A 17,930-nucleotide genomic window follows, 5' to 3' on the forward strand; every position below is an offset into this window, starting at 1 on the left:
TATTAATGAGGGAATTGAATGCAACATCTCCAAGTTTCCGGATGGCACGAAGCTTGGGGGCAGTGTTAGCTGTGAGGAGGATGTTAGGAGGCTGCAAGGTGACTTGGATAGGTTAGGTGAGTGGGCAAATGCATGGCAGATGCAGTATAATGTGGATAAATGTGAGGTTATCCACTTTGGTGGCAAAAACAGGAAAGTAGACTATTATCTGAATGGTGGCCGATTAGGAAAAGGGGAGATGCAACGAGACCTGGGTGTCATGGTACACCAGTCATTGAAAGTAGGCATGCAGGTGCAGCAGGCAGTGAAGAAAGCAAATGGTATGTTAGCATTCATAGCAAAAGGATTTGAATATAAGAGCAGGGAGGTTCTACTGCAGTTGTACAGGGTCTTGGTGAGACCACACCTGGAGTATTGCGTACAGTTTTGGTGTCCTAATCTGAGGAAAGACATTCTTGCCATAGAGGGAGTACAGAGAAGGTTCACCAGACTGCTTCCTGGGATGGCAGGACTTTTATATGAAGAAAGACTGGATAGACTTGGCTTGTACACGCTAGAATTTAGAAGATTGAGGGGGGATCTTATAGAAACTTACAAAATTCTTAAGGGGTTGGACAGGCTAGATGCAGGAAGATTATTCCCGATGTTGGGGAAATCCAGAACTAGGGGTCACAGTTTAAGGATAAGAGGGAAGTCTTTTAGGACCGAGATGAGAAAATCATTTTTTACACAGAGAGTGGTGAATCTGTGGAATTCTCTGCCACAGAAGGTAGTTGTGGCCAGTTCATTGGCTATATTTAGGAGGGAGTTAGATGTGGCCCTTATGGCTAAAGGGATCAGGAGGTATGGAGAGAAGGCAGGGATGGGATACTGAGTTGGATTATCAGCCATGATCATATTGAATGGCGGTGCATGCTCGAAGGGCCAAATGGCCTACTCCTGCACCTATTTTCTATGTTTCTATGTTTCTATGAGAAGAAGCTGCCATGAGGATGCAGGGTGACTTGGACAGGTTGGGTGAGCGGGCAGATGCATGGCAGATGCAGTTTAATGTGGATAAATGTGAGGTTATCCATTTTGGTAGAAAAAACACAAAAGCAGATTATTATCTAAATGGAGTCAAATTGGGAAAAGGGGAAGTACAATGGGATCTGGGGGGTCCTTGTTCATCAGTCAATCAAAGTAAGCATGCAGGTACAGCAGGCAGTGAAGAACGCAAATGGCATGTTGGCCTTCATAACAAGAAAAATTAAGTGTAGGAGCAAAGAGGTTCTTCTGTAGTTGTACAGGGCTCTAGTAAATCCACACCTGGATTACTGTGTGCAGTTTTGGTCTCTCAATTTGAGGAAGGACATTCTGGCTATTGAGGGAGTGCAGCGGTTCACCAGGTTAATTCCCGGGATGGCGGGACAGTCATATGCTGAGAGAATGGAGCGGCTGGGCTCGTATACTCTGGAATTTAGAAGGATGAGAGGGAATCTTATTGAAACATATAAGATTATTAAGGGTTTGGACACGCTAGAGGCAGGAAACATGTTCCCGATGTTAGGGAAGTCCAGAACAAGGGGCCACAGTTTAAGAATAATGGGTAAGCCATTTAGAATGGAGATGAGGAAAAACAATTTCACACAAAGAGTTGTGAGTTTGTAGAATTCTTTGCCTCAGAAGGCGTTGGATACTGGTTCTCTGGATGTTTTTAAGAGAGAGCTAGATAGAGCTCTTAAAGTTAGTGGAGTCAGGGGATATGAGGAGAAGGCAGGAACGGGGTACTGATTGTGGATGATCAGCCTTGATCACATTGAATGGCTGTGCTGGCTCAAGTTGCCGAATGGCCTACTCCTGCACCTATTGCCTATTGTCTATTGTTTTGCTGCTGCAAGTAAGAATTTAATTGTTCTATTCTCAATACTTAAGGCAATACTTAAGACAATGAACTCTCTTGACTTGACTTGAATTAAACACTCTGGACTCTTGAGTCTTGAGAAGAGGGTAGGAGTGACATTTGGACCAGAAAAATAAGGTGGCATATTATTTAAAACACAGGAATGGAGATTGGTAATTAGAACTATCAAACTAATAGCGATCTGTGGTCATAAGATCATAAGATCATGTGATAGGAGCAGAATGAGGCCATTTGTCCCATCAAGTCTACTCCGCCATTAAATCATGGCTGATCTGTCTCTTCCTCCCAACCCTATTCTCCTGCCTTCTCCCCATAATCCCTGACCCCCAGACAAATCAAGAATCTATTTATCTCTGCCTTAAAACTATCCACTGACTTGGCCTCCACAGCCTTCTGTGGCAAAGAATTCCACAGATTCACTACCCTCTGACTAATACCTGGAATATCCATTTCTTATGGCTACCCAGTAGTTTTGGGTCCCATGTTTCCTTGATTCTCGTGGCTTTTTGCATATCTTCCATTCATTCATTGCTCCTAAGTACCGTCTATATCTCTTGTTTCTATTTCCCTTGAATCTCAGTCTGAAGAAGGGTCTTAATGCAAATCATCACCCAGCAGCCTTTGAATTAATTTATTTTTTATTCCCAAATGACACAGTGAGATTTGACCTTGAGCATTGGGTCCTGACAACAGACCAACCCACTTGATGAAAACACAATTCTACTACAACTGATAAATATCACACAGTCATTGATTTTTCAAGAATTCTAACTTTTTAGACATTACCCCGACTGTGAAACCAATAAAAATGTTAAACGTTGAAGCACGAAGTATAACCAAATTCAATAATATACTTAAGCAGGGTTTTTTGCTGAACAACATCACTTGCCCAGAAACTTATTTCACAGATGGATTTCAATAACCTGAGCATATAATTTGCAAAGCTGTTGTCCAATAATTCATATCGCAAAATTTGCAAAGAACACACAATATAGTAGCAACTGCACATTATATTGTCTTTGAAATTAATTCCTCTGAGGTCCTTAGACATATAGTGCAGAAATTGGACCTTCGGCCCACTGAGTTTGTGCCGACCAGCGAACAATCCGAGTACTAACTGTATCCTACACACTGGGGACAATTTACAATTTTACCAAAGCCAAATGTAGGAACAATGACAACATTTAAAAAACATTTAGACATGTAAATGGTAGTAAAGGCTCAGAGGGATATGGTCCAAATGCAGGCATTCGGGACTAGTGTAGATGGGGCATCTTGGCTGGCGTGGGCAAGTTGAACCGATGGGCCTGTTTCCATGCTGTATGACTCCATGAATCTACAAACATTTTTTTCTTTACTTCCTGGATTTCTGACTGTAGGATTTCTTCAATCTGGTTGGCAACTTGGCCAACTGAATAACACCCCAGTCACACAGGGTGCTACCTACAGCTTTGTTTCAGCAATTGTGTCCACGTTTCTTAAAGGTCACCATTATTCTCAAAGACGGGGGCAATGTTAGATACCACAGTGGCATTGCTAGTGAGGCTTCTGCCTTGCAGTTCCAGCAACTAGATTCAATCCCAACCTCTGGCACCATCTGAGCGGAGTTTGCACGTTCTCCCAGTGACTCCATGGGTTCTCCACGGGTGCTCCAGTTTCTGCTCACTTCCCAGAGATGTGCAGTTGGTGGGTTAATTGTTCTAACCTAGGTTGTAAATGTTCTGCTGTAAATTATCCCTCGTGTGCAGGTGTGTGATAGAATCTGGGGGGGGGAGGTTAATAGAAGGTCATAAGGTCAGAAGTGATAGGAGTAGAATTAGGTCATTCGGCCCATCAAGTCTACTCCGCCATTCAATCATGGCTGATCTATCTCTCCCTCCTAACCCCATTCTCCTGCCTTCTCCCCATAACCACTGACACCTGTACGAATCAAGAATCTATCTATCTATGCCTTAAAAATATCCACTGACTGGCGTCCACAGCCTTCTGTGGCAAAGAATTCCACAGATTCACCACCCACTGACTAAATAAATTCCTTCTCATCTTCCTAGAAGAAAATCCTATAATTTTGAGGCTATGACCTCTAGTCCTGGACTCTCCCATTAGTGGAAACATCCTCTCCACATCCACAATGTGGGTAGAATAAAAATAATATTAATACAGGATTAATGTCATTGAATGGTTGATGGTCGGCAGGGGCACAGTGGGCTGATGGGCCTGTTTCCTTGCTGCATCTCTCTATATACAAGCAGGGAAGATAGAGTTCAATATATTTATTCCACCTTTCCATTTACCTCTCGCCCATCCCCGCCAAATGTTTTCAGAGTAAAATTTATCAATTGATAACTGAATTTACCACAAAAAAGTAGTAAATTCTGTATTTATTTCCTCTCCTGATGACTCAATTGGATTTATTTTTACCAGTTACAAAACAAATCCCCCAATAATTAATCACATGTGCTCTTTCCAGTCCTAGTTATTGACTTCAGGAAGCATGCTGCCGTGGAAAAGCAGCTAGGATAATCAAAGTCATCCCGTCCCTGCTCACATCCGGCAGAAGGTACAGAAGCGTGAAAGTGCATACCGCCAAAACAGGAGCAATTTCTTCCCCTCTGTTATCAACCAGGCTTCTGAATGGTTGTTCCATAAGTTAAGGTACTGTTCAATTCAACTCTACCCCATTAAGGGCATTGGACTTTGTCTCAGGAACTGATATACCACAACGTGCTACAATGCTGAGAACTATATTCTGCATTCAGTTTCTTCCTCTTTGCTCAGTCTATTTTACTTGAGATTGAATTGATTGCATCTATGTATGGCATATCTGACCTGTTTGGATAGCATGCAAAACCACGCATGCATGCAAAAAGATGGATTCATGGCAGGTGGTCTTTTTTTTAAAAATTTTTTTTTATTTTTTTTATTTTTTTAATCAAAAATATTTATTCAAATATTAAAATTGTATTTACAATACAATAAAACAAAACACCACCATAATGCAAGATCAACAATTATGCTAATCAACTGCTAAACAACTATATTACAATCCTTGTCAAGGATACATTCAACCTCCCTCGGTGCCCAGTGGTCGCGGAACTCCCTCAGGGTGCCCGTAGACAGGGCGTATTCCCTTTCCATCCGCACCCGGGCACGGACGTATCCCCGGAAAAGGGGCAGGCAGCTGGCTCGGGTAGAGCCCTCCACCGTCTGGCGCCATGACTCGCGGATGGCCAGCTTGGCCAGGCCCAGGAGCAACCCAACCAGGACATCTTCAGCCCTACCCTCTCCCCTACGCACAGGGTGTCCAAAGATGAGGATGGTGGGTGAAAAATGCAGCCAGAAGGCAAGGAGCAGCCCCTTTAGGTATTGAAACAGTGGCTGCAGCCTCACTCACTCCATGTACACGTGGTACACAGACTCTTCCAGCCCGCAAAAGTGGCAGGCGGCTGGCGAGTCTGTGAACCGCGAGAGAAACAGGTTGCAGGGAACACCTCGGTGCAATACCCTCCACCCCAGGTCCCCAATGTAGAGGGGGAGAATCCCTGCGTAGAGGGACCCCCACCGGGGGCCCCCCTCGCGACTGGAAGGGAACACCGACCGCCACTTGGTGTCCGGACGGTGGACCAGGGCGTCGCGTAACCAGCTTTTTTATTTATTTATTTTATTTATTTATTTTTTTTTTTTTTTTAAATCAAAAATATTTATTCACATATTAAAATAGTATTGACAATACAATAAAACAAAACACCACCATAATACAAGACGAGCTAAACAATTATATTGCAATCCTTGTCAAGGATACATTCAACCCCCCTCGGTGCCCAGCGGTCCCGGAACTCCCTCAGGGTGCCCGTAGACAGGGCGTATTCCCTTTCCATCCGCACCCGGGCACGGACGTATCCCCGGAAAAGGGGCAGGCAGCTGGCTCGGGTAGAGCCCTGGCAGGTGGTCTTGGAGGGGAGGATGCTCATCGAACTGTGGAGCATCTTGGATAATACAGCTCACCCCCTCCATGACACACTGGTCAACATGAGGAGCACCTTCAGCAACAGACTGGTTCCACCAAGATGCAGTACAGAACGTCACAGGAGATCCTTCACCCCTGTGGCTATCAAACTGTACAACTCCTCCCCCTTCTGTCATGGGGTAGACAGACTCCCCTCCCCTCCCCACCCCCCACCCCCCCTCACCCCCAAATCTTTGCACATCCCTAATCCTTTCCACTCATCACTTTGATTTAATGTTCCATGCATCTTGTGTTTTATTAGTAGGCAGATCAATTTCTCTCCTGGGATAAATAAAGTTCTATCATATCGTAAAACAAACCTTTTCACTGTACCTCGGTACATGTGACAATGACAAACCTAAACCTAAAACTTTCGTAGCTTGAGACATGTGGCTGATAATGAGATCCACCCTTAAAATGTAAGTAATCATTTTGGCATTTTGTTTCTATTTTTCTCTGTCAGAAACGTCTTCATTCAAGTTTCTTCTTGAAATTTCCATAAAGTAGACAATAGACATTAGACAGTTGGTGCAGGAGTAGGCCATTCGGCCCTTTGAGCAAGCACCGCCATTCAATGTGATCATGGCTGATCATCCACAATCAGTACCCTGTTACTGCCTTCTCCCCATATCCCCTGACTCCGCTATCTTTAAGAGCCCTATCTACCCTCTCTTGAAAGTATCCAGAGAACTTGTGGGGGTGGCACGGTGATGCAGCGGTAGAGTTTCTGCCATAGAGTGCTTGCAGCACTGGCGATCCGGGTTCGATCCCGTCTACGGGTGCTTGTCTGTACGTTCGCCCCATGACCGCGTGGGTTTTCTCCGAGAACTCCGGTTTCCACCCACACTCCAAGGACGTACAGGTTTGCAGGTTAATTGGCTTAGTTTTAAAAGTAAAATTGTCCTTAGTGTGTGTAGGATGGTGTTAACGTGTGGGGATCGCCCGGTCAGTGCTGACTCATTGGGGCCGCAGGGCCTGTTTCCGCTCTGTTTCTCTAAACTAAATTAAACAAAACAAAACTAAATCCCAAACCACTTGTTAGAACTTACTGGATTCAAGTTGCAAGCCGACCCGTGAAGGGTACCACTGGGGACCTGTAGAAAAGATGAATAAAGTAACAATTAATATTTGCATGTGGAGTTAGAAGCACTATCTTCAAACCTGCCAAAGTCAAGTGTCATCAATGTTTTGAGCAAAATATTAATTGCATTTCAATTCATTCTTTTTAAAATATTACTGACAAGAAATTGTTTGATTGGCTTATGTTTAGTTTAAAGATACAGCATGCAAACAGGCCCTTCGGCCCACCGAGTCTGCGCCAACCAACAACCACTGTACACAAGCACTATCCTACACACTGGGGACAATTTACAGTTTTGACCAAAGCCAAATTAACCTACAAAACTGTACATCTTTGGAATGAGGGAGAAAACCGGAGCAGCCAGGGGAAACCCAGGTGCTCACAGGGAGAAAGTACAAACTTCATAGCAGACAGCACCCGCAGGCAGGATCAAACCCGGGTCTCTGGCGATGTAAGGCAGCAACTCTACTGCTGCTCCACCGTGCCGTCCATAATTGTAATATTTGTGTTACAATTCTGTAACACACACAAGCAAAGGGTGCATAACAGAGGAATTTATGAGTGATTGCTGCCATTATTCTGAACACTGCCGCCCCAGTTCCTTCCCACACTGAGGCACTGCAGGGGGCCCAGATAATCACCATTCAATGGCCTTTGTCGGCAGACTGTCAGTCCATAACTGAGGAAGATAGGCCTTCTCTCCTTGTATATTTTAAACTTTTGGGTTTCAGTATCATGATCTGGGCACCATGTTATAGGAAAGATGTTGTCAAGCTGGAAAGGGGACAGAGAAAGTTTACGAGGATGTTGCCAGAACTCGAAGGTCTGAGCTATAGGAAGGCTGGAGTAGACTGGAAATCTATTCCTTGGAGCGCAGGAGGATGGGGAATCTCATAGAAGGGTATAAAATTATGAGATGGAATAGATCGGGTAGACGCACAGTCTCTTGCTCAGAGTAGGGGGATAATAAACAATAGGTGCAGGAGTAGGCCATTTGGCCCTTCGAGCCAGCACTGCCAATCTATGTGATCATGGCTGATCATTCACAATCAGTCCCCCTTTCCTGCCTTCTCCCCATATCCCTGACTCCGCTATCTTTAAGAGCCCTATCTAACTCTCTCTTGAAAGTATCCAGAGAACCGGCCTCCACCTCTGTGGGATCAAGGACATAAGTTTAAGGTGAAGGGGAAAAGGTTAAATAGGAAGTAGACACAAAATGCTGGAATAACTCAGCAGGACAGGCAGCATCTCTGGTGAGAAGGAATGGGTGAAGAAGGGTCTCGACTGAAAAAGGATTTCGACCCGAAACGTCACCCATTCCTTCTCTCCAGAGATATTGCCTGTCCCGCTGAGTTACTCCAGCATTTTATGTCTACCTTTGATTTAAACCAGCATCTGCAGTTCTTTCTTACACAGATTAAATAGGAATCTGAAGGTAACTTTTTCACACATTGGGTGGTGGGTGTATGGAACATGCTGCCAGAGGAGATAGTTGAGGCAGGAACTATAGCAACATTTCAGAAACATTTGGACAGGTACATAGATAGGACATGTTTGGAGGAATATGGACCAAATGCGGGTAGGTGGGACTTGTGGAGCTGGGGCATGTTGGCCGGTGCGGGCAAGTTGGGCTGAAGGGTCTGTTTCCACACTGTATCACTCTATGACTCTATCTGCAGTAATTTTCTTCAAATGGCGAGACATCCGCCTGAAAGTGTAATTCCCAGATCCGCACACTCCATTGTAAATGCGATCTTATCAAATCTTTATACACCAAAAAAAAATCTGACCTCTACTGTGCCATTCCTTGGGACATGAAAGCCTGGTTTTAAAAACCCATTCTCATTGTTCCCTTTACTCCTGCATCTCCTGATCTATATAACTAAGTCTCATCTTGACCTCTTCCTGTCTGCACTGTATATTGATTTTAGAAAAACGCCACCATATATTGCTATGATTTTTTTGCCATCTTACTCACAGTCCTCCTCCGCTGAGGCAGCCCTGAGGATTTTTCCGATCGATGAAAAATAAAAAAGTTATGAGTGTTTAAAAAATCTTGATCAGCTGATTAGTCCTCTTGCCTGTCAATCACCATAATAAAGGTAACGCCCCTTTCGGGGGGGGGGGGGGGGCAGGACTATAAAACCCCAGATGCCTGCACGTGAGTCAGTCACTCTGGAAGATCGCAAGGGAGAGTCCACGACTGTGATTCTAAGCTGTGAATCAACTGAACTGTGAGTCTGCAATGTACTTGCAATAAATGATTTGTTAGCCCTTAATTACAATGCAATGAGTTGTTAGGCAATTTGGTTGCCTGCACTCTGCTTGAAATGCTATGAAATTGAATGTGGTGACCTGCACTCTGATTGAAATGCTACGAAATCAAATGTGGTGGCCTGCACTGCTTGAAATGCTATGAAATTGAATGTGGTGGCCTGCACTCTGCTTGAAATGCTATGAAATTGAATATGGTGACCTGCACTCTGCTTGAAGTGCTATAAAATTGAATGTGGTGGCCTGCATTATGCTTGAAATGGAATTTCAAGGAATAGCCGTGAGTGAACTGCCAGCCCAGCAGCCCTGAGTGACTGAGCTGCCAGCCCACCAGCACTGAGTGACTGAGCTGCCAGCTCACCAGGCCTGAGTGACTGAGCTGCCAGCCCACCAGGCCTGAGTGACTGAGCTGCCAGCCCAAGAATCCATTCGGCCCACAATTTCCATACTAGCCCTCTGGCAACCAGTCCTTTCAGCCCACAACACACATACTAACGCTCCATAAAGCGCCCCTCCCCCCAACCATTGGCCACCAATATTGGAATTGATGGAGAGGTGGAATATTGCCTTGGGGAACCAGCACTCCCATGAAAACATGGAACCCAACGGATCCCACTTAGTCTAGTACTAATATGATGTTCTGTGTGCTTGGACTACCTGCTCTTTTCTCCTTTATCTTTTCACTGTTTAAGAAAAAGAACAATATTAATATAGAATAGAACAGCACAGGGCCTTCAGCCCACAATGTCTGTGCCAACCATGATGTCAAAATAAACTCTTATCTGCCAACACATAATCCTTATCCCTCCATTCCCTGCATATCCATATACTTGTCCAAAATACACATACATGTCTCTTTTGTATCTGCCTCGACCACTGACCATGATTCCTTAATTGCTTATCTAGTTTCTCATTAAATGCATTTGTTAATTGTTTCCACATATGGTGCTTTATATCAATTAGTGATAAGTATTTTCAGGTGAGGCATATCAATTAGGGAGCACGTTACCTCGGTTTAAGGAGCAGGTTAAGGGAGTAGAAGCTTATTGAAGGAGTACAGAGTTGGTTTTGGTGACCAAAGGCCTGAGGTTGGCTAATGACTTTAAATGGATGAATAAAGCTGAGAGTGACTCTGTTGGGCTGAATGGTGTTTGTGATCCGAACCAGAGCAGTCTGTGTGTGTTCGCTCTGACATGTATTTAGATTACTTTAGTTTAGAGACGCAGTGTAGAAACAGGCACTTCGGCCCACCGAGTCCGCACCGACCTGCGATCCCTACACACTAACACTAAAAAGCTATTTTTCACCTTTTATTCCTGAACCTATCCAATCAGTGTTAATGTACAGTAGGTTCAAATCTGGCATATAATAATTAATTATTATTTACTTTGTTGGCAATATTACCATCATGTAAATGTTTTTTTTTTAATTGTCAAACAAAATTGTCAACAAAATAGAGTACAGAGGAGATTTACTAGAATGTTGACTGGGTTTCAGCAACTAAGTTACAGAGCGCAGAAGGTTAAGGGGGGACTTGATAGAGGTCTTTAAAATGATGAGAGGGATAGACAGAGTTGACGTGGATAAGCTTTTCCCATTGAGAGTAGGGAAGATTCAAGCAAGGGGACATGACTTGAGAATTAAGGGACGGAAGTTTAGGGGTAACATGAGGGGGAACTTCTTTACTCAGAGAGTGGTGGCTGTATGGAATGAGCTTCCAGTGAAGGTGGTGGAGGCAGGTTCGTTTTTATCATTTAAAAATAAATTGGATAGTTATATGGACTGGAAAGGAATGGAGGGTTATGGTCTGAGTGCAGGTATATGGGACTAGGGGAGAATACGTGTTCGGCATGGACTAGAAGGGTCGAGATGGCCTGTTTCCGTGCTGTAATTGTTATATGGTTATATGGTTATTATATGCTGATTTTGATTTGGTTTAGTTTTGAGATACAGTGTGGAAATGGGCACTTCAGCCCACCGAGTCCGTACCGACCAGCGATCCCCGCACACAAGCATTATCCTACACACTCTAGGGTCAGCTTTCACTTATACCAAGCCAATTAACCTTCCAACCAGTATGTCTTTAGAGTGTGGGAGGAAACCGAAGATCCCGGAGAAAACCCATGCGGTCACGGGGAGAACTCTGTACAGACAGCACGCATCATCGGGATCGAACCTGCATCTCCGATGTTTTAAGGCAGCAACTCTACTACTGCGCCACCGTGCCGCCCACTATTATATATTATTCTGCTGTATGAAGTAGCAGGGAAATGCCGACTTCCTTTGTTCAAAGTCTGGTTATATTTCTTGAATGACTTGCCATCAGGGAAGACCATCACTAGCATGGGGACAGAAGTTGACTCATCCCAAAACGGGTCTTCCCCCCTTAATTACATTGTGTTAACATCTCTATAACTTCCTGTAGTGGCAAGTTTCACATTCTCACCAGTTTCTGGGTGAAGTTGCTGATTCCAAACCCTTGGGGACTAACTATCCTGAATTGACAGCTTCTCACTTTCTACAAGTGAAAATACGTTCTTTGAACCCACTCTCACTTCTTTATGCAATCTCCCCACTGGCTCATTGCAATGAATGCTGCACTTGCTTATTATGAAATCGGATGTTAACCTCACAATTTATCACAGTGCAGCTGCTAGATCAAACCATCCAGGGAAATCTATGAAATTATGCATAATATCTCCAAGAATATCCAGATATACAAAAGAAAATATAAAAGTTGTATGTGTTACTTACACGTTTTGTAAAACTTGTGCTTCACATCAGCAATGGTAAACGAAGGAAGCATCTGAAAAAAAGTAGAATAATAGTTTCAGTTTCACCAGAAACTTTTATTACCTACGTCAGTCAGTTAACCAGATCTGAGTTTGTGTTTGAGTTTAGTTTATTGTCACGTGTACCGAGGAACAATGAAAAGCTTTTGGTGCGTGCTAACCAGTCAGCAGAAAGACAATACATGATTACAATCAAGCCGTACACAGTGTAACTGCTTTCAGTCCCATTACATTCTACTTTTGGAATACGGTCTGGGTGGTGACGTCTGGAACTGGAGGATTGAGCAGCGTCAGTGGAGATGCGGTTGTCGCTTTCCATTGGAGAATGTAGGAGCTAAAAGAACACAAATGCTGGAATAACTCAATGGGTCAGGCAGCATCTTTGGTTGAAATGTGTAGGAATGAACTGCAAATGCTTGTTTGCGCTGACCTTGGACACAAAATGCTGGAGTAACTCAACGGGTCAGGCAGCATTTCTGGAGAAAAGGAACAGGTGATGTTTCAGGTCAAGACCCTTCTTCAGACGGCTCCCCAGTCTGAGTAACGGTTTGAACCCGAAATGTCACCTATTCATTTTCTCCAGAGATGCTGCCTGACCCGCTGAAGTTACTCCAGCATTTTGTGTCTAGTATCTCAGGAGAACATGGGTAGATGACATTTCGGGGAGGGACCCTCTTTCAAGGTCCTGAAGAGTTCCAATCTGAAGCATCAACTACACATGTTCTCCAGAGATGTTGCCTGACTTTCCATTGGATGTAGGTTCATGTTCCCTTTGACCCTTCGGTCCACTTGTTGGGAAAACTAGGCTCTGATTCCTACATAGAAGCTGATTATTCCCTTTGTTTAGAATACTTGTATAAAAAGGTTCAGGATCATCTCAGAAACTCCATAGTCATAGAAGGTAGCCAAAAATGCTGGAGAAACTCAGCGGGTGAGGCAGCATCTATGGAGCAAAGGAAATAGGCAACGTTTCAGGCCAAAACCCTTCTTCAGATATCTTCCATAGTCATAGAGCTATTTAGCAGGGAAACAGGCCCTTCAGCTCATCCCATCCATCTGAAGTTGGACCCGATCCATATAATTTCAAAAACATTCCTATCCTGTTCAAATGCCTTTTAGAGACCATAATAATTCCTGCCTGTCCCACTTCCTCTGTCACCTCATTATATGTACGCACCTTCTTCTGTGTGAAAATAAAATGACCCCTCAGGTCTCCTCAGGTCACTGCTTTCAACTAACTATTAGTCTTCAGTCAATATCTGAACCAGAATGTTGTTTTTCCCACTATAGATGCCGCCTGGCCCATTGTGTCCTCCAGCAATTTGCTTTTTTTTTCACTCCAGATTCCAGCAACTGCAGTCTCTTGTGCCTCTAATGATTTTTCATTTCTACTCGTGTCTCAGTCAGAATATCATTCCTTATCCCACGATAATTATGTTGCTTAAATGCAAATGGCTGATTTTGTTTGAACTTATTTCCGGCTGAAAAGACTCAGTGCTCTCAACTTTAAGGCTAAAGTCTGGTAGCAGACCAGTGAGAGATGCTGGCAACTGAGATGAACAATGAATGAATGATTGAGCCATGAATTGACTTTCACATGAAAAACCAAACAATGCCCTCCAGTAAAACACTCCCTTCTCTCTCTTTAAACAAACAAACAAACACTAAAATGACAACATTGCAAACTGAAGCAAAATACTTCATTAATCAAATTTTAATAGGTCTTGTTCACTGATTGTTAGTTCTCTCTTGACATTGAAAGTGAATGACACCTATCATTTAGAAATTGTTGGAGTGGAGAATCCTAACTTCTTTATGAATCTTTCTGAATTATTCATAGTTAATCAATGTCTATCCAATAAACATTTAACAAGCTGCTCAAGGGGAGGTTTGACAGAATATATTTCATGAAACAAAAATTGTCCTTTTCATGAGCTTTGATGATTTGAACAGCTAAAAATAGTGGGAATTAAACCTCGTGACTGATTAGAACACCGTGGAATTTAAGCTTCATTACCAAACTTGAAACACTCAAAATTAGGGGGAAATTGAACAGTTTGTAACAAAGTAAAAAACTGTGCCTTGCACATTCTTTAAAAAAAAATATAGGCCTATCTTTGAGATGTGTTTTAATATTTCTTATTTCTGATTGTTTACTACAGTATAGCTTCAGTTCAGAGAATAAATGCATCAATGCACACCAAGCTCTATGAAGTATTAATCATCAATTGTCCAGCCTTAGTTCAGCCAAAGCCATCAAAATCAATCATGTTTATGAGATGCTCTTGTTCTGAATGCACCATTAATTAATAATGCATTGACTAATGATACTCATGATCAGCTTTGAATAGATGGGTTTTTCTTTCTCAATCTGCACTGATGCCATATGTATCATTTTAGTCATTACAAAAGTCTCAAGGTAATTACGTGAGCATGAGAAATTAATTGTCACTTTGCATTACCAATGTTATCTATACCTCAATTTATAAACATGGACATGTTTCTCTGTGATATTGATTTCCCATGGTAAGTTTTACATGTCAAATATTTAATTAAAGGGAATAAGAGTAATTTGCCTCAAATATTAATTCTCAATAATGATTCCAAACAGAAAGGCAGGCCATGTCTATCTGCAAAGAGACCTGGTTCAGAAAAGGCTGAGGACAGGTTCCGCCAGGTGGAGGAGAGGGTTGGTAGAAGAGTATTGATTTGGTTCTTGTTCGAGGCAGAACCAGGCCACGGTGGCACAGTGGTAGAGTTGCTGCCTTACGGCACTTGCAGCACCGGAGACCTGGGTTCGATCCCGACTACAGGTGCTGTCTGTACGGTGTTTGTACGTTCTCCTTGTGATCGCGTGGGTTTTCTCCAAGATCTTTGGTTTCTTCCCACCAAGGGAGGCAAGATGCAGCTTCAACGCTTTGCACAAATGCTTCATCCATGTACACTCCAGCATAGACACAAAGTGCTGGAGTAATAGCAGGTCTCTGGAGAAAAGGAATAGGTGATGTTGCTGGTCGGCACCCCTTCCAGCCCTTCTTCAGACATTCCAATATGAAACGTCACTTGTTCCTTTTCTTCAGAGATGCTGCCTGACCCGCTGACATTTAAATCTATCTTTGTATTAAACCACCATCTGCAGTTCCTTCCTACACACTCCAGCATAAATTGATTTTGGAATTGTATCATGATGGTGCAGCAGTAGAGTTGCCGCCTTACCACGTTTATAGTGCCAGAGAACCGGGTTTGATCGTGGCTATGGTTGCTTGTCTGTAAGGAATGTATACGTTCTCCCTCTGACCTGCATGGGTTGTCTCTGAAAACTTCGATTTCCTCCCACACTCCAAAAGACGTATAGGTTTGTAGGTTAATTGGCTTGGTTTAAATGTAAAAATTGTCACTAGTGTAGGATAATGTTAACGTGCGGGGATCGCTGGTTGGTGCGGACTCGGTGGGCCGAAGGGCCTGTTACTGCGCTGTATCTCAAACATAAACTGAACTACACTAAAAACGCAGCAGAATTATTGATGTTGCCCCTGACATGTCTGACCCTATCATGGCTCTTATAATCTAGACCTTCAATAGCAAGAAATCACACAAAGTCCTGTTTATCAAGGACCCAAGTTCTTCCTATACCCAAGTCAAAAACAAATCCTGATCTCAGTTCCACAATACTAATTCTCAAAGTGCCGCTTCAGGGATGTGCTAAGCTTTTTTGCACTGCACCTTAATCAGTGAACCTTTGGTGCTTTTAAATTACACTCATCCTTATAATTGGATTTGATTACTATTCTTGAAGTCCTTGATCTCCATACCCTGGAGGGAAAGGTTTTACCATCATTTTTGTATTCCCACTCCCACCAAAGTTTCAATCATTTAGGTTTCTCCATCTTACGTCAGTCATTTTATTGACGTCATGGTAGAAATTGCTCAATATCAGGCCCTTCACTCCACTAAATCTGTGCCAACCCTAAGCCAATCATTGAATTTCACATTGTTTCCACATTCGCATCAACTCCTCCAAATTCAACCACTCTCTTACACATTTGGGACAATTTGGAACAGATATAACTCAGCGGGTCAGACAGCATCTCTGGAGAAAAGGAATAGGTGGTTTCGGTCCAGACCCTTCTCCAGAGATGTTGTCTGACCCGCTGAGTTACTCCAGCTTTTTGTGTCTATCTTCTATTTAAGCCAGCATCTGCTGCTCCTCCCTACACTACCCACAGATCTGCACGACTTTGAGATCAGAAGCCATGGTGAACTATAGACTCATTCAGTGTGGAAACGGGCCCTTCAGTCCAACTTGCCCACGTCAACCAACATGTCCTATCTACACTAGTCCCACTTGCCTGTGTTTGACCCATATCCCTCTAAACCTGTCCTATCAATGTACCTGTCCAAAGTTTTCTTAAACATTGTGATAGTACCTGCTTCACCTACTTCCTCTGATAGCTCATTGCATATACCCCCCACCCTTGGTGTAAAACATTTGCCCCTCAGGTTCCTCCTCCCTCACTTTAAATCCATATCCTCTGGTTCTCGATTGCTTGATAAAATATAGTGCATTTACCCTATTTATTCCTCTCATAATCTTGTACATCTCTATAAGATCACCCTTGCTCCTCCTGCACTATGGAATAAATTCCTAGCCTGCTCAATCTCTCCCTATAGCTCGGGCCCTCAAGTCCTGGCAGCTTCCTCGTAATTATATATGCATATATATAAATATATGATCTGTATATATGCTTATTTGTGAGTATAATAATAATAAACTTTATTTCGGACTCAAGGTCCAGACAAAGGACAACATTCCATAAAAAAGACATTGCATATAAAAACATCATAAAATACATATAAAATCTTAGTATATCACTTATAAAAGCATCATAAATTATATATTAAAAAAAACACAATACATGAATTAAAATCCAGAATTAAAAAAAAATGATCAATGTCCTACAACGAGACAATGATACTAGTGACTGCACAACTGGGATTCATAATGTGTGGTGCTAAACCTTATGTTTGACAACATAACTCGTCTGTCAATCCCCAAGAATTACATTTTTAGAGTCTTTTATCCTGCAAATAAATTTATACATATGATTTCTTAGGCTAGCTTCTAATGTACTGACTCCTGCAGCCACAAACATGTTACTAGCACTACACCATCTAGGTTACCTTAGCAGTGTTCTCATGGCATTATTATATGACACCTTTAGTCTCTGCAAACTTGTCCTTCCATGGTTCAACCACTTCTTCTTCTTCTTGCGTATGGCGTGCACAGCCTAAAGTTGTAAGACAACTTGTTCTGTTTGATCTTCTATTTGTGCACGCCAGGTTGATTGCATTTGTTGAAACAGGGTGGACCACGTGAAGGTTGCAATCTCCCACCCCAGTTCGACCACAGGTGCGCAGTATAGAGTGGTGTGCAATATGCTCTAAACAGCGACATCTTCACCACATTTGTACATGCACCAAACTTACGCAAGAGAATATTCACCTGTACATACAGCATACGTCGTGCCTATAAATATCCTCATCATCTGTCATTTGTTCTGTAATGAAATGTCCAAAATATTTTACCTTATATCAGTGTGTTTGTGTGTGTGTGTGTGTAATATATATATATACACACACTGAACTTTTTTTTCTCGTTTAATATATTGTTTACAGTGTTCTATGTTTACATATTCTGTTGTGCTGCTGCAAGTAAGAATTTCACTGTTCTATCTGGGACATGAAAACACTCTTGACTAAATCTTTTCTGCATGCTATCCAGCTTAAGATGTGGTAGAAAGCCCACAAGGTCACAGCGAGAAAGTACAATCTCTATGCAGAGAGTACTCAAAGTCAGGATAAAACCCATGTACC

General features: G+C 42.8%; 1 protein-coding gene across 2 annotated transcripts in view; it reads right to left on the bottom strand.

Moving 5' to 3' along the window:
* Positions 1-17,930, bottom strand: part of tecrl (trans-2,3-enoyl-CoA reductase like) — a 126,649-nt gene that overhangs the window by 73,934 nt on the left and 34,785 nt on the right. For both annotated transcript variants that reach the window (XM_033018415.1, XM_033018416.1), the window contains exons 2-3: positions 12,019-12,070; positions 6,959-7,003 (exon numbers count right to left, since the gene is read on the bottom strand). In XM_033018415.1, coding sequence (XP_032874306.1) covers positions 6,959-7,003; positions 12,019-12,070 — 97 coding nt within the window. The remainder of the gene's footprint in view (positions 1-6,958; positions 7,004-12,018; positions 12,071-17,930) is intronic.

The sequence above is a fragment of the Amblyraja radiata genome, chromosome 3 (genome assembly GCF_010909765.2).
Source record: "Amblyraja radiata isolate CabotCenter1 chromosome 3, sAmbRad1.1.pri, whole genome shotgun sequence".
Taxonomy (NCBI): Eukaryota; Metazoa; Chordata; class Chondrichthyes; order Rajiformes; family Rajidae; genus Amblyraja; species Amblyraja radiata.